At 44.3% G+C, this 22,530-nt stretch overlaps 2 protein-coding genes across 3 annotated transcripts in view; one reads left to right on the forward strand and one right to left on the reverse strand.

The window, feature by feature from the left end:
- Window positions 1–2,548: 2,548 nt before the first annotated feature.
- tmem18 (transmembrane protein 18) lies at window positions 2,549–5,674 on the reverse strand. Its single transcript, XM_079525364.1, has 5 exons — window positions 5,320–5,674; window positions 5,016–5,133; window positions 3,566–3,620; window positions 3,233–3,326; window positions 2,549–3,131 (listed from the first exon to the last, which is right to left on the reverse strand). Exons 1-5 carry the CDS (start codon window positions 5,410–5,412, stop codon window positions 3,033–3,035), a joined length of 459 nt encoding a protein of 152 aa, XP_079381490.1. The 5' UTR covers window positions 5,413–5,674; the 3' UTR covers window positions 2,549–3,032.
- The window catches only part of LOC306940343 (structural maintenance of chromosomes protein 6-like), a 29,914-nt gene continuing 11,656 nt past the window's right edge, over window positions 4,273–22,530 (forward strand). Inside the window, exons 1-12 of one of the 2 annotated variants that reach the window (XM_079525363.1) lie at window positions 4,273–4,386; window positions 9,663–9,858; window positions 17,406–17,520; window positions 17,642–17,747; window positions 18,307–18,443; window positions 18,580–18,641; window positions 20,060–20,140; window positions 20,289–20,390; window positions 20,689–20,808; window positions 20,895–20,993; window positions 21,742–21,888; window positions 22,048–22,136. In XM_079525363.1, coding sequence (XP_079381489.1) covers window positions 9,673–9,858; window positions 17,406–17,520; window positions 17,642–17,747; window positions 18,307–18,443; window positions 18,580–18,641; window positions 20,060–20,140; window positions 20,289–20,390; window positions 20,689–20,808; window positions 20,895–20,993; window positions 21,742–21,888; window positions 22,048–22,136 — 1,244 coding nt within the window. In that variant the 5' untranslated portion in view covers window positions 4,273–4,386; window positions 9,663–9,672. Of the gene's footprint in view, window positions 4,387–6,141; window positions 6,271–9,662; window positions 9,859–17,405; window positions 17,521–17,641; window positions 17,748–18,306; window positions 18,444–18,579; window positions 18,642–20,059; window positions 20,141–20,288; window positions 20,391–20,688; window positions 20,809–20,894; window positions 20,994–21,741; window positions 21,889–22,047; window positions 22,137–22,530 lie in introns of those variants that run through there. The other variant, XM_079525362.1, reaches the window with a different exon arrangement.

Here is a 22,530-nt window from a genome sequence, read left to right on the forward strand (position 1 = left end):
GAAGGTATATGTAACACGTCACATACAATGGGTGTCCACGCATCTGAGCACCTGCCGACATTAGATTTGGGGCTTTTTCCTTTGGCAGTGGAATCACTTCATGGCCGTCATGGACGAGAAAGACATAAACCGACGGCATGCAACAGCCCACATGGCCTTGCCAAAGAGCCCCACCCTCACACGTGCAATACCATCAACACCACAACACCCCTAGCTCCTGTCCTCCTCAGATGACTTCCATATTATGATTGCAACCGGCTGACCCAATCACTCATGTCCGATGCTGGAACCTGACAGATTCAGACAGGAACAGCTAGCATACCAACTCAGATCCATCTGTGTTAAACAAAGTGTTATATAAATAGCATAAAACAACAACACAGCTCAGAAGTCCTGTCCATCTCCACAGCAATAAAATAAGTGAGAAATTGAGTAAATGCAGATTATGCACTCCCTCGCAAAAGAATAACTGCCTCCTCGACTAACATTTTAACTGTCGGGTATATCTTAGAAATGTCATGAATACTTATCAGCCTGTTGTGCAGGTATTACACTCCTTATCAGTCTCTTATTCGATACACCACCAAGATACCCATGTACCTGCATGTCTAAATACTTCCTTAATGTCAACGAAGTCCACAGCCACAACACCAGAGGGCGTTCAACAAACCACGTGCAATCCAGATTCGGCACTAACAAGGGACTAAATTCATTTCGCAGCTCCTATGCCACCAAAATGTGGAACGCCCTACCAACAGTCATTAAGACATGCGAATCCCTTGACTCCTTCAAAACTGCTCTCAAAGGGCACTTATGGACGGCTGCATTTCGAAACTGGCCCCCGTAAAATTTGAATCCCCCACCCACCCCTTTTCCCCCTCACTGTATATATTTTTTTTCCCTTTTTACCTCCTATGATGATTTCCTGTTTTTGGCTATATAGAAGTGTATATTCGTATGTCTCTAAAACGGTCTAAATGTTTTGATGAATTGAAAATGGTGGGCCCTATTGTAAACAAGTGTAATGCTTTATGTTGTCATCCACTCACAGTTAAGTTTTTGCATTGAGTTGTACTAAAATGTACTGTAATTCTGCAAACTGTGAATAAATACTCCAATCAATCAAAACTCTACAGATAGTATCTGATCTAGGCCTACATATACAGTACTGCCTACTGGTACTGCCTAATCTCTTACACTCCATCCAGTTCTATCAAGTCTCCAATATACAGTATCATAGTGAGAAGCCTTACAGTATGTTCAGTGCATCTTGTGCATGCAGGTGTAGAAACTCATACACAGAGAACTAGAAAATGTTCCAGTGCTAACTAAAAGTATACTAACACATTACTTAAAAACAACTGATTAACACATTCATGCCCACTATGGCAGTGCATTTTATCTACAATTCGATATTTAGTCTTCACCCAACCATCTTTATCCGCTTATCTGGAGTCGAGTTGCGGAGGTAGCAGTTTCAGCAGAGAATCCTCTTTTTCCCTTTCCTGCCAGTTTTCGAGACAGACATGTTGTCTCCCACAATTTTAAATTGTTTTGATCGGCTCAGCAGCAGATTTAAACCGGAAACACACAACACCAAAAACACATGTGATTCCGGTTCAAATCTGCTGCTGAGCTAATCAAATGAAGCTATGAGAAACTGACCCGGAACAGCTAATGGGTATGCCACCTTCTGGAAAAGGGAACTACAGTCCTAGTTATGCATAGAGCCTATTCCGAGTCTCTCACAGATGACAGGTGCTGCCCACTGGACACGTTTCACATACATGCAAATGTAGTGACAAATAATACCTCAAAGTGGGGTCCAAATCATTATTGAATCGCCAATCTTCTTTTAGTCATGACACACATTTCATGACCATAGGAAAGATTCACTTTTAAAACAAACCAATCAAGACGTTGCTGCAGCTGTTTTGTGGTTCATCATTAACATTTAGGCTTTTAAAACTATATTTTAATACAAAACTATATCCAATGATTATGGGACAGATTGAGAAAATAGGTAATATTCTACCTTGTCTGTCATATCACAATTTGGTGAAGCAATTTCTTTGTAGGTTTTGCTACTTTTTGACAGTTTAGGAGAATTGGGGACTTACAAAGTCAGGTGTTTTGTGAATCTGAATTTCATACCTTTTGGCCATCTAAAATGCATTAGCATGAAAGAATGTATTAGCTCCATCTGCCTAAAACTTAACACGTAAGGTTTTTCCCCACATCATAAATATTTAATTACACTATACCAAAGTTCCAAACCCTCAAATGTTGGGCAATACAGGGGATCACTAGCACACTCACTACTAACTATAGTGTGTAAGGAGCACTACGGACTTCAAGGGTCTACCAAATAGTTCCTGTTTCTGTCACAGCCTTCCTATACATTATTCTTACTGTATGAGCAGCTGCTCATTTGGGGCATACTGCCCTCTTATGGAAGGCAGGAGAACTAAAGTGTTACAGTACACTAGGCTTTAAAAGGTAGCAGCCATAATGACATCTGTTATTAAATATAAAGTAATCACAGAAATGCTTTTTACTTTTTATTAGCCATAAAATGTACATTATTGCAACATAAGATTGTAAAACTTGTTCCTTAAATACAAGACGTTAGTGTCCTTTGGTCCTCATATACAGTATGTTCAACAGCACCATCCACCAGTAGCTACCATGACCAAGAAGCAGAAATACAAGCAAGCTCACTGTTTTTCCTCGTTTCCGATAATACCATGACCTCATATCCGTTACAGTAACATGAGCAAGGGGATATCCAATTCAGATAAAAGATCACCTATCAATCAACAGTATTGGAAGAAAGCAAAGGACAGCCCAGAGCACACCAAGCATGGCTGCATAATAAAATGTGCAAGTCTGCCTCTGTCTGAAGTCCCATGAAGTCCTTGAGTATAGACACCCTGAGTTGCCTACTGCATACTGGCATCCCTAGATGAGGGACTTGCTAGATTCTTAATAGTTTCCAAAGGATCCAGTATAAAGCAGGAGGCGGCTCAGGATCAGTCGGCCTTGTTTCTGGTCTCTCTGCGGGCCCTTCTCTTCAGCTGGAGGGTCTTCAGCTCAGTCATGGTGGAAAAGGTCCTGTACACCCACACTACCTGTGAAAGCACACATACAACATGCATGAAGCACAGAAGAACAACATATGATTCAGACTTTGCATGAGGATGAAGCCAGTACTTGGAACAGTAACACTTACCACGATGATAATTGTGTTGAAAAGAAGGGGGATGGAAAAGACCAAGGATATGAACATGCCCTTGGAGTCAAAGTACTGGAACTTAGAAAACAACCTGTAAAATATCAAGTTAATTTAATCATGGCTCAGAATTGTAAACAGAGGTTTTATGAAAAATCATATATTATTATCCATTAGCCCAACCACCTGTCCACACACACACACACACACACACACACACACACACACACACACACACACACACACACACACACACACACACACACACACACACACACACACACACACACACGCACACGTAACAAGTATTTAAATATTGAAGGATAGACTTACCTCCAGTTACTTGCAGCTAGCTCGTTTAGATATTCAGCACTATACACCATGCCAACTGAAGAATTGAGAACAAACAACACATTCACCACTATTTTTTCAAGTATTGCATTTTGTGGCCAAGAACTGGGGAAATTGAGCACCTTGGAAGAGTGGGCACTATGGAAATCTGGGCACCAAAACAGAGTGGGAACAGCAGGAGCTCGGAAGAGTGGGCACAAAGGGAAATCCAGGCACAATAATGGGAATATTGCGTATTACTGGAATGCACTTTTTCCACATCCAAAACATTTTCAGACAAATGTATTTGTTTGGGGTTAAGGTTTAGGTATAGTTCTGTGAGTTTAAGGTTAGGTTTAGTTTAGGCATAGTTTTACCGAGGTTTGGGTTAGACATAGCAACTTAGATGCTATACTGCTATCTGGTATCTAGTTGCAATAGCAACTCTTGACAGCCCATTCATTAACAAAAAATCCTATCTGATTGTATTAAACAATGTTAAACTCACCAACATTGCAGCTGTACGGTAAGCTTGGGTTATACTCTTTGCATCTGTTAAGTTTATGTTTCATAAAAACCCACCGTAGACATGTTAACTTATGAGATTGGAAGCACTCGTTTTCAATAACACACCGTCCTGCAGCCTCCAAATTAAGTGCATTTTGAAACAGGTGGTCCGCAGCTTTGTTGACTGATTTCCAATGAGCGCTTCCAAACTCGAACACTTATAAAATAATCACCAGCACAGAAGAATTTGACTGTTAATTCACAAGTGTTTTTTTTTAACAAAGAGCATAACCCAAGCTTAACATACAGCAATGTTGGTGAGTTTAACATTGTTAAATACAATCAGATAGGATAAGACTTTTCAGTTTCATTGAATGGGCTGTCAATGGTTTGTATTGCAACTCTAGATGCCAGATAGCATTGGTAACAGGACATCTGGGCACCTCAATGTAAAATTGTCAATTTTGTATGGCTCCAAAATGTTAAAAGAGTTTGAAAAAAGGTCTTAAGTAAAGTATAAATGATTAGAACATGCTTAAACATTTGAAGGTATTAGGTATAATCTTTCTACAATTGCCAAATTGCTACAAAACCTGTATAACCTGTATATCCGACCTGTATATCGTTTTGGGGCATCAACAAGAAGTCATGTATACTTTATTACTTAAGACCATTTTTCAGCATGACATTTTCACAATTTTTCAGTAAAACATTTTCAATATAACATTGACACTCTCTCTCTCTCGCGCGCGCGCGCGCGCACACACACACACACACACACACACACACACACACACACACACACACACACACACACACACACACACACACACACACACACACACACACACACACACACACTTTCTCTACACATTAATTTAAGGAAATACAATATTTGTGTTTTTCCTCTCGTCATGTACAGTACAGAGTTAAGTACTTTACTCACCCATGAGCAGGAACTGACAGATCTGTACTCTGTAGAACCTACACGTCAGAAGAGTTACGCAGAAACAAAGAACATGAAACGCCAGAAGCCAAAGAAGCCACGTCTCCGACCACTGGATCTGAAGAAGACATGACAAAAAGAAAATTCAACAAAACATATACGAGTGTTAATGAGGCTATTCATCACTGAATATAATCTGAATATGCTTTTAGATAAGGTTGTCGTCATCAAAGTTCAAACCCGGGAAGGCTACGTTAGCTATGAGCTAAGCTTCTTTCAAGACAAGGATAAAAGGCAAACTTACAGACGTGAGGAATGTCCATATTGACGTGATTCTTACATTACTGAACCCATCGATGGGAATGGAAGTAATGTTTTGCGCCTTTTGTTCCGTCATCTTCAGAGCAAACCTACATTTACTGTGATGGGGACGTTCTATGTCTGGTATGTAGTATCATGTACACTTTCTGTTTAAGTTCACCTCCTACATGTAAACAAAAACTAGGGAGGAAAGAGGAAGCGTCGCTTACTGTCGCACGAGAATGACGTCAGCATTATTATTATTTGCCAGGCAGTCACTATCTAAATTCAAATTGCAATCTAAAAAGGATATGTAACATAGCGCAACTGTTTCAGTTGCCCGATGTAAATAAATAATGTAATGTGCAAAACTCTAAGGTGCTAAATCATAACAAACAGGCATCTTCCGTGTGAATCTCTGACGTCACGTCAGTCTAGCTAGCCCATTGGTACACGTCTGTCCCATCTGACTTTTGTCTTTAAACCTGCTGTTTGGCTTCAGTAATAAATAGCAATACTAGTAGTAATAAGAAAAAATAGGTAATTAGGTATACATATATATTTTTGTATCATTATTCTAACTAAATGTACTATACATGAATCCAAATGTAATCATTCCAAACCTTTTTTTGTCTTATGTTTTAGATTGAGGCCAAAGCAGTACATTAAAACAATTTAACTCAAACAGTAATTAAGCAATAATTAATAATTTAGCAATTAAGAACCAATTTTCCACTGCCTCACACGACACCCCAGCCCAGAAGGGGGCAGTAAGGCACCACAGCGCTATTTACCAATGGAAAAAAGGGGAAAGAAAACGGTAGTAGAACAAGTGTTGTGTTGACAAGAAGAGGAAGCACAACATAGTGCTTGTGTCCGCATCGCGCGCGAACTGGACTCACGGTGGATGTTGTACTCTCGTCTGTGAATTTCACTTTTAGACAGCTGCTGTCAGGTACATTCATTCACTCATGAACTGTTCTCACGCAAACTTGAGGCAACTTTCGTTCTGTTGCCTGCAAAGTATTTATATATTGACGTCCGTTTTGTTTGTCACGAGACAGCTTCCTGGGCGCCGTTCCAACTCACTAGTTTTGTTTTGTTTTGTTTTGTTTTGAAACAATATAGTAGCTAAATTAATACAAAACGTTACATATGTGTAGAAGGAAAAATCTTTTACCCCGTGTCCATTTACGTGTGTGTGTGTGGTGTGTGTGTGTGTGTGTGTGTGTGTGTGTGTTTTTGGTTGGCGGCGCCATTTATGTGTTAAACACTTGACGGACGATGGTGTCGCTTGGAGGAAAACAAATAGCAGATTTACAACCTCACAACGCGCAGCATCCGCGACTCCTTGGCAGCTTGTAGGTCTGCTATTTCCGGCGCACGACACCGTCGTACGAAGGCTGTATTAACCAACTTGATTAACCAAGCGCTATTTCACTTTGAAACACTCCTCCTGGGGTCAATTTTACGTATACATTCGGGCCTTTATATTGTGTACACCTCAGATAACTTGTAATTTGCTTGATTAAATATTTAGAGATGTGTATTTATTTGTGGGATGGGGAATGACCTCCCAAACACACCTGACTCAGTTTGGGGTGAAATTTACATCGAGGTAATGGATGCAGCGGGGCAGCGGTGGCCGAACGGTTTGCGGAGCGGTCTTGTTATCGGAAGGTCGCCATTTCGAATCCCCGGACCGGCACGTTAAAATGACCACCGCTGAAGTGCCCTTGAGCAAGGCATTGAACCCCTACCATGAAATGTTCTATGAGCAGGGTCTGGCTGTAAACAAGCATCTCGAGCTTAGTCCATTCACCCTGGGTAAACAAAGAACTTTGCTTTGCTTTGCTTTATGCACATTGCACACAGGATAAATCAAGTCATCCCCACAAACCGTCAGGGAGCCAAATCAAATCAACCTTTATAGCACATTTTAACACAAGCAGAGTTGACCAAAATGCTTCACAACAAACAATAAAGACAAGGATAGTACTGTACAGTACAGTAGTGCCTAAATAGGTTAAAATCAGTTCACATTGAAAGCCAGGGGAAAAAGGTGCGTTTTAAGAAAGGATTTAAAAATGTCAATGGTTTGAGCAGCTCTAAAGGGCTGCCACCGCAAAAGCATGGTCACCTCTTGTTCTGAGGGTTTGGGTTCGGGAGCCACTGTCTGCGCTCCCCTGTAATAGTTGTTTTGTTGTGCCAAAAGGCATGGCGAGCAGTATGTAGCAAATGGAGATATTTTGACCGTGCCTTTATAAAATATATTAGTGCCCATCACATTCATTCAAGCCTTGACTCCTCTAAAAACATGTCCATCCGTGCATCTCTTTGCAAACAAACAGGAGAAGGGCGCAAGTCAGATGAGGTGCTGCTGACCTGGGTAAATAAGTCTAAAAGTGAAGAAAAGGCTGCACAGATTGCCACAAATTATGCAGGATAATTTATTAAATGAATACCGAAATCGCAAAAATGTAAACATTTAATTATGCTGGGGCGCCCGCTGGACACATATAGGCTCTGGCTAGCCGCAATTTGCAACTCTAGATTTTTTTTATAATGGGATGAATCTAGAGTTGCAATACCCTCCATTGACTCCCCACTCATCATTTTGCGTTTGCGATCTGCTTGTCTTAAACGACGTTAAACTCACCAACATTGCAGCTGTAGTCCAAGCTTGAATTATTCTCTTTCAATCTGCAAAGCTTGTTTTTCATAAAAATCCCCCGTAGACATGTTATGAGCTACTTTCTGTCAAGAAGAAAAAATGTTGGAGTTTGGAAGCGCTCGTTTGTATTAAGGGGTCGCGCTGCTGCCTCCTGCATTATGTGCAAATGTGAAACAGATGCATGCAGGGACGTTCAGTGACTTACGACGAGCGCTTCCAAACTCCAGCACTTAGAAAAAGAATCACTTGCACAGAATTTCTTGACAGAAAGTAGCTCATAACATGTCTACGGGGGATTTTTATGAAAAACAAGCTTTGCAGATTGAAAGAGAATAATTCAAGCTTGGACTACAGCTGCAATGTTGGTGAGTTTAACGTCGTTTAAGACAAGCAGATCGCAAACGCAAAATGATGAGTGGGGAGTCAATGGAGGGTATTGCAACTCTAGATTCATCCCATTATAAAAAATCTAGAGTTGCAAATTGCGGCTAGGCTCTGGCCTGACAGCGTGTCGTGTGTTCGAGTCCCGTTCATGATGAACTTTGCTGCATGTCTCTCCCCTTCTATCTCCTGCTTTCCTGTCAATCTTCACTTGAAACTATCAAAGGCAGAAAAGCCAAAAACAAATCTTTAAAAAATAATTTAATTATGCTTTAAGTAGAAACCCAGACGTTTAAGTAGCATGTGATGGGTCAAACTAGAGCAGTGTTCGGCAAAAGGCGGCCTGAGATTACATCTGGCCCGGCAGTGACGGTTACATATAGGCTATTATACTCATATTGGGTTCTGGGGACCCCCAGGGTTCTTCTAACCTGACTCCGCCAGATAGGGCAGCAGAGAGTACACTGGGTTCCCCCCTCATGCTCCCATCTGGGAACTCTCAGGCAGACTTGATGCCCGGCCACAAAACGGCCTGGCCAATCAGCAGCAGCTAGAGGCGGGATAGCTGCTGCTGATTGGCCAGGCCGTTTTGTGGCCGGGCATCAAGTCATAGCTCAGGGGTAGAGTGGCTGGATGGTAACCGAAATGTTGCCAGTTCGAACCCGGGCTCCCCCAGAGTTAGTGTCGAAGTGTCCTTGAGCAAGACACTGAACCCCTAATTGCTCCTGATGTGTTGGTTGGTGTCTTGCATGGTTTCCGCTGCCATCGGTGTGTGAATGTATGGGTGAATGTAATGCACAATCTATATGTAAAGCGCCTTGGATAAAGGCGCTATATAAATGCACCATTTACCATTTACAAATATGCCCTCATCACATTTGTGATGACAGCTATGTCCGTTTAGCCCAAGGAGTGTTTTTCATGCAAAACTAATGCTTGAAATGGATTCAGAATCCCCTAGTTTGACCCACCACATGCTACTTAAAGCATAATGAAACTTTTAAATGTTTATATAGGTTGTTAATGGTATGGTCACATATAACCCCCTATAATTGCTCAATCCGTAATGTATATGATAAAATAAAAATGTATCTCAATAGCCTGGAACAGCATAACGGCAAAAAGGTTATAAAGTTATAGCATATGAATTGGCAAAAAAATATTGGAAAGAAAATAAACTACAACAGGAAGTTCCATGGTCAAACTCCTGAATGAGAGAAGGTCAGATTATTGTGGTTAACTGATTATTTTAATCCATTATTGATAGTTATGTAATTTGTATTTGTGGTTAGAGTGATCAATATGTCGAAGAGAAGGAGCCGCTCTGTCCACAACTCGCCCAGAAAACAACTCCGTCCTGAGGACGAGTCGGGAGACCTCCCACCTGTTGAAGACGATGACGAGGAAGTGGAGGATGTTGTTGGTCCCAGTCAGAGACAGTCTAGCCTCGCCAGCCAGCCTCTGAGACAGGCTGGATCATCACTGGAGGTATTATCATTATCATGGTACTTCTGCTGCCAACTTACATATATCGTAGGTACGGTGGCTAGGGTGGAAACCTTTATATTATGTCCAAAACCGTTACTGTTAAAGGGACACCCCTTTTGCAACCAGATCTTATTTTAATTATGTTTCCATGATGACATGGACACTGGGCTCACTTACTTCCTGGACTACATCAAGGACAGTCTAAGAAGGATGAGACGCGAAGACCGTACGGGCGACGCCATGTTGCTTTGGAAGGAAAGAAACATGCGCAGTTGAGACCAAGGAAGCTGAACGCGGAAGTGTTGGCTGCATATAGCCCATTGCGCATGTTTCTTTCCTTCCAAAGCAACATGGCGTCGCCCGTACGGTCTTCGCGTCTCATCCTTCTTAGACTGTCCTTGGACTACATGTTGTAAGACAGCCCTCCCCCTATCCACAAGAAGGAGCAGTGCATCACAGCATTATGGGAATTGTAGTCCAGTCTTTGAAATACTAAAATATCTAAAAACACATTACCCACATAAAACCCCCCAGGAAAGTGTTTATTTTCTCTCAAACATCATTAAAATAAGATCTGGTTGCCAAAGGGGTGAAGTGTCCCTTAAGGAAAAATTTAGTTATTTGTTCACAAAATCACAAGCATAGCCTTTTATTACATAATTGGGTATACATTTATAAAACGTAAGTTACGTATGTAACTATGGTTCTATGAGTCCCGAATGACCGCCAGAGGCGGTGCTTAAGCACTGAATACGTCCCTTCGCGCATGCGCCGTCGAGTATTTTATACCAACAATGTCAATTTTGACCCCATGATGACCCGGAGTCGTCTATATCTTCCGGCAGTCTACAGGGGTTCAGTCCCTACAGAATCTTCTCGCGAGACCACGAGGATTCTGAGTGACAAGAGTGCTCTGGCGGTCATTCGGGACTCATAGAACCATAGTTACATACGTAACTTACGTTCTATTTCGTCCCTGCTGACCGCCAGAGGCGGTGCTTAAGCACTGAATGACTTATACCAGCAAAGTCACGAGGAATCCTGATCCCAAGCCATAAGGAGTAGAATCGGAGGACTCTCGTAAGAGGACCACGTCCAGCGGGTGGGGAGTGGCAACACTCACCCAGTGGAACATAGAAAACTCGCTGTGATGCCCATGAGGCAGCGGCAGATATATTCCAGGGGTACTTCCCTCGGGGCAGCCCATGATGTGGGGACGCTCCCGTTAGAGTGGCACCTCACGCCAAATGGTAGGGTACGATTACTCGCCCCATACGCGTGGTTAATGGCATCCACAATAGTGTGGGGCGGGCGCTGTCTGGAGAGAGCACCGCCTTTGAAAGGGCCATCGTCACAACGGACCAGCCATTCTGACCGCCGAATGCATGTGGCAGGTCTAACAAGCGGCTCTCAGGGCCCACGTTGGGCGCAATAGTTCCCGCTTGTCAATCCACTCTCCTGGTGGAGGGCAAGACTGTGCTAGCCGTATAGGCTGGTTGAGGTGTGTATGTGACAGCACCCTCAGGAGGAACACTGTGTTCGGCCACAGAGACACTCAGGCCGTCTGAGCTTTGCTTCAGACGCAAGTCACTGACAAACAGGGCGTGCCGCTCACTGACACGCTACGTTGAGGTAATGGCCAGGAAGAATTCAGTCTTCCATGACCCTCTAAACTCCGCCCGTGCCAAGGGCTCAAAGGGAGGCCTGTATAGACCATGCCGCACTAGGGAAGAGCCTGTGCCGGAGTTCTCAGGGCTCGTAGAGGATGCAACCTCAGAGCCCCCATCAGGAAGAGGGACACCAGACTGTGGCTCCCCACTGTGGCTGTGCGATATTGATTCTAGCATATCGACATGATATTTCCCCTACTTATGCTTTTAGAGTAGGAGATCGGCCCTCGTCTAGGAGGGACTGCGGAACGCCAGAAAGTTAGGCAGAGCAGCGCACTAGGTCTTTGCTCTGACCCTCACGTCAGTTGGAAATAGATTCCATCGGTTATCGTACCGTAGTCTGATGGATGTCATGGCACCCTTGAATTCAGGGTGGCATGCCTGGCTGGTTCACACAGCTGCTCGGCAGCGGTTCAGGGCTACCAGCGGCCAAACGCACAGTTGGGGTCGTCGAGCATTTGAATGCCATATCCGACCGCCTCCCAGTTGAGGAGACCTCTGTCGGGGAGACGCCATGGCGTCCTCCGACTGGGTCTGTTCAGCAGAGGAAACCAAGTACTTCTTGGCTGGAGGGGGGCAACCAGAAGAATGGTGTGACCCTCCTAAAGAACTCTTTGAAGCGCTGGTCGTATCAGAGAGGCAGTGGCAAGGCATATGCAGTGCCTCTGGCCAGTGCGCATTTAAAAGGATAGTGCCCTGTGGGCGGTGGCCTAGTTAGGGCCATGTGTGTCAGGAACGATGCAGGTCGTTCTGTTCATACTGGCTATGTGGCATGAAGGCCTGCGGGCTGACAGCCATTTGTGGCGTTCAGGTTCTATGAAACCATCGGACCATTGCGTCCTGGCCCGGAGGGCTGGATGTCTCCGTTAGGGAGAACCGGAGAGGTTAGCGAGTCAGCGACTCTAGGGTGAGGAGGTCCACCTCCGCTCTGCCGAGGTAGCCTCTGATTAGTGTTCACCACCATTGGATGGGGTACCGCTCCCCTCATGGAAGCTTTTGATGGGAGAGAGCCTACCATGTAGTCCCGCTCTCCACTTAGATAACTTGCCCATAGGCTGATCAGGCGGGGGGGGGGGGCTGCACAAGTCAGGGGGTCCATAGACACCTACGGCAGCCAAGCAAACGTGGCCCCGCCCGATGACTTACATGATACACGGTCGAGGTGTTGCCCGAACGTATGAGAATGTGCTTGCCTCTCAGGTACTAGGGCTCTCGTCATGTTGCTGATAACGGCCATTTTGACCCCCCCGGATATGGGGGGCTGGCGTCAGAAGGCACTGCACAGTCCGGAAAGTCACAGGCAGGTCCCTGCGTGGGACGCCAAGGAACACACTGGCCTAGTGTGGGCCGGCGGTGATACGCGAGCTCAGAGGACAGTGATTTCATCTCTGTTGGAGCTCGTTGGGAGGCGTGATGTGTCATAGGCCTGCATGCTGCAGCCTGGCTTCCCCACCTGGATGGTTCGCTCCAGCGATTCTTGCACAGCTGAACCACCTAGTGCTCCTGGCTCCTCAGGGAGACTACGGAGAGTTGGCCTAGGCTCCTCAGTCAGGCTTGACTGTGAAAGCCCGACTTGGCGGGTGGCACCGGTTCCTCTGGACGGGCCAGTGCACACCAGTCACACCAGCTAGCCCAGGGCGCGGACGCTACTGGTTGCTAGGTGTTGGCCATATGCTGAAGGAAGGGAGCGTGTACGCTGCCTGTACCAGCAGAGGCTTTAATCTAGATCGGCATAGTGCACACCGGTGCACACCAGTCCCAACTAGCCCAGGGCGCGGACGCTACTGGTTGCTAGGTGTTGGCCATATGCTGAAGGAAGAGAGGCTCCTCAGTCAGGCTTGACTGTGAAAGCCCGACTTGGCGATGGGCTAGAGCTAGGATGGACATCAGCCGTCCTCTCTCTGAGGACATGACACCAAATGCCTCCAGTGACGGTGAGGGCTGACCCGCGTCTGAAGAAGGCGCTTGGAGGATCCGACTGCCTACTGTGGTATGACTAACAATTAGCGTTCCACGGCTATGCGCATGAAGGTGCGCATGGAGCCATCTCGGCCAGTGGGTCCTGAGCTGAGAAGTGGGAGGCTGGCTCTGATGCCTGGGGGGCAACGTCTTCTGCATCTTCCTCATAGTCATGGAAGTGCATAGCTTAAGCTGTCGGGGAGAGTACATCGTCCTCGAGTCAGCTGTGGCATCGGAGGGGGAGGCACTCGAACCCTCCGAGGTGCCTAGGTGTTATGTTAGGTGAGCATGGACCTCATGTGGGCCAGCTCCGCAGATAGCTGAGTCCTCTCAGATCTGCTGTGGCCGGCGGTCAGACCTTTTCCTCCTGGCACACGGGGCAGGACCAAGGTCGGCTCACGGCTGAAGGGGAGCTTCACACGAGGTACAAAAGTGGGAGCTCTCCATTGTGGTGGCACCGGTTCCTCTGGACGGGCCAGTGCACACCAGTCACACCAGCTAGCCCAGGGCGCGGACGCTACTGGTTGCTAGGTGTTGGCCATATGCTGAAGGAAGGGAGCGTGTACGCTGCCTGTACCAGCAGAGGCTTTAATCTAGATCGGCATAGTGCACACCGGTGCACACCAGTCCCAACTAGCCCAGGGCGCGAACGCTACTGGTTGCTAGGTGTTGGCCATATGCTGAAGGAAGAGAGCGTGTACGCTACCTGTACCAGCAGAGGCTTTCATTTAGATCGGCATAGTGCACACCAGTCCCAACTAGCCCAGGGCGCGGACGCTACTGGTTGCTAGGTGTTGGCCATATGCTGGAGGGAGTGCGTACGCCGTCTGTACCAGCAGAGGCTTTCGAGGTACAAAAGTGGGAGCTCTCCGTTGTGGTGGCACCGGTTCCTCTGGACCGGCCGGTGCACACCAGTCCCAACTAGCCCAGGGCGCGGACGCTACTGGTTGCTAGGTGTTGGCCATATGCTGGGGGGAGGAGGCGCGTACGCTGCCTGTACCAGCAGAGGCTTTAACTTAGATCGGCATATAATGACTTAATCAAACAACTGAATGCTGCTATACCTGCCGCAGCATGTGAATATGCATTTACGTTTTATGCAAATGCTCATTGTAGCACTTTGAGATTTAACCAGATGTAAAGTGCGTCATAGGAACAGCGCACAGACGCTGCTGTTAGCTAGACTGTGCGACCTGCATGGTCGCGGTGGGGGAGGAGAGCTTGCACGCTACCTGTACCCCCAGCTGAGGCTTACTTATAAATTATGATAATAAAGTAGCCTTCAGTCGAGGCTTGGACGCTGCTATGTAGCAGCTGTAGTGTTTCCTATGCGAACGTTTATCACAGCACTATGACGTTTATCCAAACTCCAAGTGCATTATTATTTATGTTTGCTAGTCCAGAGCGAAACAAAAGACACTTCCAATGCACTAGTCAAGGCACTACTACGCATTCACGCTGGGAGGAGGGAGCACTAACGCTGCCTACACCAGCCAAAAGTTTGGTTAAATAAACCAACACAAACAAGTTTTGGAGAAAAGGCTACAGCCAATAGCTCCACCGATAGGGGCCGCCTGCTGAAGGAAGGGAGCGTGTACGCTGCCTGTATCAGCTGCAGCTAATAAACAGAACAAGCTATACACTAATAGCTGTTAATAAATGCTTGAGCTAACAAACGATTGGTAGCAAGTAACATCAAACTAGAGGCCGTATGCTGGAGGAGCGGAGCGCATACGCTGCCTGCCCTGTACCAGCTGGGCCAATAAACAGTAAGGCAAGCTATACACAGATCGCCGTTATAACAAATAGTATAATAAGCGCTTGGGCTACAACTACGGGTAGCAGCGCCAGTTAGAGACCCAATGCTGGAGACCAGCTGGGCTACTAACAACAAGACAAGCTATAGCCTACACGAATAGCTGTTCATAAACACCTTTAGCTTTAAGCTACTGGTAGCAGCTGTGAGCTACGCTGGCAGCAGCGCCAGATGCCCTGTGCTGGGGACCAGCTGGGCTAATAGGCCCCAAAGGTACCCAGGGGCACCTGTGGGGGAAAAAACAAAGTGTACCCACTGTATACGCAAAAAACTGTTAATAGAGCTTTGAGCTCCAGACATACTGGTAGCAGCATCAGTATCGAGGCCCACTGCTGGGGGCCAGCTGGGTTAATAACCAGACAAGCTATGTACACCAATAGCTGTTAATACTCTGAGCTACAAACTACTGGTAGCCACATCAATACCCTGGGAGGACGCAGGTAGCTGCTCCTGTACCGGGCTAATAACAACAAGTTGTTATTGTTATTATTAACAACAACAACAAGAAGACAAGCTATCCGCGGAAGCAGTTAAGCTTGAACGCTGCCAATATTATCGGCATTATGGCTTTGGCCAGCAAGGCTTGCCAAACAGAAAATGACACTTAGCCTTAACTAGCTTAACTTATCATAAGTTATATGCTGACTGCTGAGAGAATGGAGCGCCAACGCTTGCCATCAACAGCAGGGGCTAACCAAAGCTTGCAAGTAGCGTGTTTATCAAACGAAGGCAATATGACAGTGGCCATCCTTCGGCAAATCTTAGTCGCTTATAATAAGCGCTAGCGTTCACAGTCGAGCAAACCTCGTATGCGGAGCAGGGAGGCGGCGCGAACGCAGACTCTACTCACAAGAGGTTATGCCATGATACAATACATCATATAATTTGAACGTCTGTTAGCGTTCACCGTCAAACAAACCTCGTATGCGGAGCAGGGAGGAGGCGCAAACGCAGCCTTTACTCACAAGAGGTTATGCCATGATGCAATATATCATATAATTTGAACGTCTGTTTAGCGGGGATAGCACCGCTTTAGACGATAACGTACCTTTTGTCCACGAGAGAGATTGGACGCTGCCGTCCACGCGAATCCAAATAAACTCCACTCATAGAGGAGTAAAAACAAAATCCATAGTCGCAGTTCCTGGAGGGCGAACAGCCGCTACTCCGACCGATTCGGTCACGGAACTACCAGCGACTCGGCAGACACCATAGGCTACATATTGCATTGCATAGCAACACATCGCAGCTCGGTGCAAACTTGGTTCTCACAGGCGAGCGAGAAGAAATTAGGGACTGAACCCCTGTAGACTGCCGGAAGATATAGACGACTCCGGGTCATCATGGGGTCAAAATTGACATTGTTGGTATAAAATACTCGACGGCGCATGCGCGAAGGGACGTATTCAGTGCTTAAGCACCGTCAGCAGGGACGAAATAGAACCCACAGGCACTAACCACTTTCACTTTAAAAAAATCTTGTAAAGGGCCCATGCTGGCCTAGCGGACCGGGCACCTGGGCTGCTAATCCTGACAGAGTGTTGTGGGCTCGACTCCGGATCCCGACGACCTTTGCTGTGTGTCACTCCCCATCTCTCTCCCCCCATTTCCTGTCAGCTTAGTGTACACTATCAAATATAGGCAGAAAAAGCCCCCCAAAATCGTATAAAGTAGCAAAAATAGCCAATCTTCTAGCTCACAATGTGTCGCATCGCACACTTGCTGGCTTTGTTATGGTAAAATTGGTGACCTCACTGACCTGCTGAAATATGTGACAATCGTGTAGAACTGTAGACGTACATAATTGTGGTTTGTTTATTGGCAGAGTTCAACCTAGCAGTATTTAGGCCACATATTTAAAGACCAAGTCCACAAGATGATCACATATTTCAGCAGGTTACCAATTTCACCGTAAGAATTTGGATTAATAGACACCCTGAACTTTGGTGTCAGGGATGGGGTCCCAATCAAGTTAAACAAAACAGAAAAAAGTGTTTGACTTTTGCTCTCTAAAGTCTAATAGAAGAAAGTGGCACAGGAGATGGTTTAATTGATGTATCATGGTATGTATGACATACTAACACATGTTCGATCATCTGCAGGGTCTCCAAGTGGGCATCGTGGAAAGCATTACCTTGAAGAATTTCATGTGTCACTCACTGTTGGGACCTTTCACTTTTGGTTCCAATGTCAACTTTGTTGTTGGCAACAATGGAAGTGAGTGAGTTTAATGTTTCTTTGTTTCATCCCTTTAATCTGTTTTTGTTTACGTCAGTATGTACACTGTCACTTACATATCTGTGTTTTGTTTCTGTGCTCTGTGTCATAATGTTAACAGGTGGAAAGAGTGCTGTTCTGACAGCTCTCATAGTGGCCCTAGGGGGGAATGCACAGGCCACAAACAGAGGGTCCTCCCTTAAGGGTTTTGTGAAAGAAGGAGAAAGGTAAAGATTTCGTATATTTACTGACTTTCTGTCCTTATTGTTTATTTAATCATCAAAAAAAGAGGACAGTTAAGAGTGACACTTTGAGGCTTTTCAGCTTGTTTTGTTCTTTGTTTATTAGCTGTAGTAAATGTATGAACTAAACCTGGATAATGTACACAGAAAAGGTTTAGCTTATATCATACTGTCTTATTTATTTTGTGTGTGCACATATACAAAAGTGTGGTAACTATTCTTATTAGCCTTCTGACTTTATGTTTTATTACTACTACCTATGGTAGTACAATGTCTGAAGAAGATATACATAAAATGCACAAACATTAATTTTACTTTTATGTACATGTACACAAGACGCAACAGCCAACAACAACCTCAAACCTTTTTAGTTTGATCTCCCATTTCGGCCAATAAGAAATGTGTGAAGTTGCACTGCAACTGCCCAGTTGCAGTGCAGTAACACTGTTTCCTTTCTGGTCACATCTCAACAAGTCATGATGCGATGCTGTTAATTTGCCTCCCTTGACACCATATTGATCTATTCTGTGTTTCTCTTTTTCAGTTCGGCTGATGTTTCAGTCACATTGCGCAATAAAGGGAGGGATGCTTACAGGCCAGAAGTCTATGGTCAGTCCATCACGGTAGATCTGAAGATCACGCGTGAGGGGGCAAGAATCTACAAAGTGAAAAGCCACTCTGGTGAAGCCCATAAAGAGTTATAGATTAAATACCGGTTCACTAGGTGGATTCTAGCATGGATTCCACTCTTTATTCACTGAGTTCTGTGTTTGTCTATTTTTCTTTTTCTCTTAACAAGTTATCTCCTGTCTCATAGGTCACATTATATCATCCAAAAAAGAAGAGCTCCTGGCAGTTCTGGACAATTTCAATATTCAGGTGAAAACTTATGCCTACACACTCCTTCAGACACAGCCCATATTGATATGCTTAATAGCAATATCTTGTTTAACCCATTTTGACCTGAAATCAGATTCTAAAAATGTCTTCTATATCCTGACAGTTTTCTGAAAAAGCTATGTTTCTATGTCAGTCGTTCTTTGATTTTTCAAAAATAGCAGACCTACAAGCCACTCGGTGGCGCGCTACGATGCCATGACTGATGCCATGACTATTCATGCCATGACTGCATTGCAGACAAGCCTTTTGAGAGTAGAAAAATGGCAGTGACTTATGATGTCAAATCGCCACTGGCATCTTGTGTTGCCTGCACACAGTGACGTTTTGAGAAAATACATGTTTTCAACTGTATCTTTATCATAGAAATGTAAGGCAGAAAAGCACTGGCAGCTTCACAAAGAATTGCTTTCTAATCGACACAGCCCCTAAACCAGCATTTTGTTTTATGTTAAAAAAGAAACGGGCTTCCTTCTCAATCAGATTCACATAAATGGGTGCACATAGCATTTTTGGGCTAGTGCTTGGTGCGCATTGCGGGCGGACAGCTCTACTCTACCACCACAATGTTACTTTAGCCAGCATGAGACGGATAAAATGAACTACTCACCTAATGCCGGGGAGATTTCATTTTTAATAAACTTTTAAAGTGAGCACATTGTTTATGTCACAGATGCATGATTGAATATTGATTGAATACTTAATTGACACTTGACAGTTTGCAAGGACCGTCACAGGGGAGTACAGTACAATACAAGGTCTGCTAAAAGGATGAAACCAGAAAAGCTTCGGCTTGTTTCCATTGGTGTCCGCATATACTCAATTAATCGAAAACATTAATGATAGACAAATATACACAATACTATGCAAAAACATCATATAAACGAGTGATGAACAAAAAGGTGGTTTTAATATCGTAAATGTATTAACTTTGGCTAAAAGCTTGTCTTTAATCCACCTGAGTTCTTGTTTAATGCTTGGTTAGACTTGCGCTTGGAACGGAATCATAACAACTAACAATCATAACAACAATGAATCCTGCAGACCGGATTTGTTTTTACGTCTGGATACGCGCCACCTCAGGAGACTTGGCTCAGATCTAGGCGATATTTGAGTTCCTAGGATGAGCAAGTGCTCCCTCGCCCCGCTCATCCTAGTAATACAAATGTATTGAGTTGCTGCATTGGTGAATGTAAACAAACAGCCAGGAAGTAGAACGGAAGTGGTTCACCGCCACCTAAACATAAACAACTCTAGCATACTACAATATTTTCTGTGAATATGATTAGAGTCCTCTACTTAATTCTGTATTTCCTTGACTAGCATTTGCAGTGCACGTCACAGTGGGTCAGCGACTCAGCGATATGTCTTCTGTGTTCAACTATATCTTTCTTTTTTAGGTGAACAACCCAGTTTCTATTCTCACGCAAGAGATGAGCAAGCACTTCTTGCATTCCAAAGGAGAGGGTGATAAATATAGGGTGAGTTTAATTTAATCTTGGAGCAATAAATTCACCTTATTACTTTTTATCAGATGTGATCTATATTGCCTAAATACTTTTGCTATTGCGATTTTTCTTGCGGTCAAACTGTACAGTTATATTGCTTATTTCTATTTCCCCCATGCAGTTTTTTATGAAGGCCACCCAACTGGAACAGATGAAAGCGGACTTCGTTTACATCAAACAAACCAAGCAAATCACTGAGTCTAAAATAGAACAACATGGGGAAGTAAGACCTCATCTGCTCACTCAATTCAAATGCATCTTTATAGCCCATAACCATTTCATGTCCGTATTCTGGGGAAACATTCAGTGAATATGGCAGTTAAAAGCTCAAAATGAGCCATATTGTGACACGTTGTGAGCTTGTAGATCAGCTATTTTCGGCAAAGATATTTATTCCATAGGGACGAAGGAATAAATAGTCTTCCTGTATAGGCTCAGTTTACTGTCCAGCCTCAGAAAATCAAAGCTTTTTCATTCATCCTGTTGGATTACTATCACTAATCTATGTGACTTTGATGCAGTGCTTGGCGGACCTGAAGCGCAATTATCAAGAAAAAGAGGAGCAATATAAGAGCTTGGCATCACTGGATGAGATGAACAATAAGCTGAATGAGCTGGCGAAGAAGATGGCATGGGCTATGGTGAGATCAGCATAGCTGTGTCATTTTTATTTGAATGTCATGCAGTATTGTCAAGATGTGCACTGACCGTTGGTTAAACATGGCAGGTTAACGAATTGGAGCAGCAGCTGCAGCCGGTGCAAGATAAGCTACAGCTCGATCAAAGTTCTACCGCAAAATATGATGAAAAGGTTCAAGAATGGAAGGTGAGGTCTTGTGTTAACTTAGGTTAAAATGACGATTGGCCAGTCATGTATACCTAAAGCTATAAATGAGCATGTACCTCATGTCAACAGTTATTATTATTATTATTATTATTATTATTATTATAACCCATTTTGACCTGAGATCAGATTCTAAAAATGTCTTCTACATCCTGACAGTTTTCTGAAAAAGCTACGTTTCTATGTCAGCCACAGCGTGCCACTCGGTGGCGCGCTATGAGCTTGTAGATCTGCTATTTTTCAATAGCTAAAGCATAACATAATGCTAACACCAAAAGGGGTTCCCGCCCAGAATGGGTTAAGTGCTGTTTTTGTCTTTGGGGACTTTACATACCGGAGGTGTAATGAATAAATTAATACACTTTCAGGAAGATGTGAGAGCGAAAACTATTCATATAGTTTCACATCAAAACTCTTCATATAGTGAGTCTCATTCATGCAGGTCCAGTTTTCCTCCGTCCCACTTCAGGCCGTGTCCAATTATCGTCTGGTCCATTTTGCAACCGGATCCAGTCATTTATTTTATTGTACTCTGCTCCGTTCGGACTGGTGCAATTATTCAACGTTACGTTTCGGACCGAGTCCAATTTCTTTAGACCTGTGCTACTCTAGCAGACATCTGCTGGCAAATTAATTACATGAAAGAAACACTTTGTGTTTAAGTTTGAATAGGCATAGTGAGTCACAGTCAGTTTTGTTTTAAACTTACTATTTCCCCCTGGCTGTACAGAACAAGGTGGCAGAGTCTGAGCAAAAGTTCAACCAGATCCAGGAGCAGGTAGAGGGCATCACACAGCGCCACAAGGATCTCCAGCCACAATGTGCAGAGCTGAAGACCAAAGCCCAGGAAAAGAATAACCACCTCAAATCTGGCGAGGTCAGACTTCAACCACAATATCATAAACCTAGTACAGAACTATTTATTAAGCGTCTTCACTCCTGCAAAAAAAGCGGGTTCACTCCTGTATCACAAAGTCCACCCATAGTGGATTAGAGGCAGAAGAATAATTTTGACTCTATGAATAATGTCTTTCAGGTCAGTGTGCACAGAAACAAGACCAACCTGAAAGGTCTGGAGAAGGACAAGGCCCAGCTCTCTAAGAGGATAGATGAGCTGAAGTTGAGGTACCAACCGCTCACTGATCATCTTCTACATGTCCCCTGTTTTGTTTATATTTATACTGATCCACATGGGTCATCATTAATCATTAGAGCAATAAAATGGATAAAGCCACATTGGAAAGAATCCACAGTAGATGCCACTTTTTCTACAGTCTGAAGTAGAATTTGGATGAATCTGTTTGATTAAAATTTTTAATTTTGATCTCACCAGTTAATTCCAAATTTTGATCTCAACAGTTAATGTCAACAGAAAACGCAAAGATAGAGAAATCCTTTGTTTGGTGCCATGGTGTAAGTGTACCTATGGCTATAGGTTGGAATTTCTGTCATGTAGAATTAGGTACTTACCTGTACTACACAAAAAAGAAGCTTGCACGTATTGATAATTTGTGTAGTG

Source organism: Electrona antarctica (genome assembly GCF_951216825.1).
Source record: "Electrona antarctica genome assembly, chromosome: 17".
NCBI classification, from domain to species: Eukaryota; Metazoa; Chordata; class Actinopteri; order Myctophiformes; family Myctophidae; genus Electrona; species Electrona antarctica.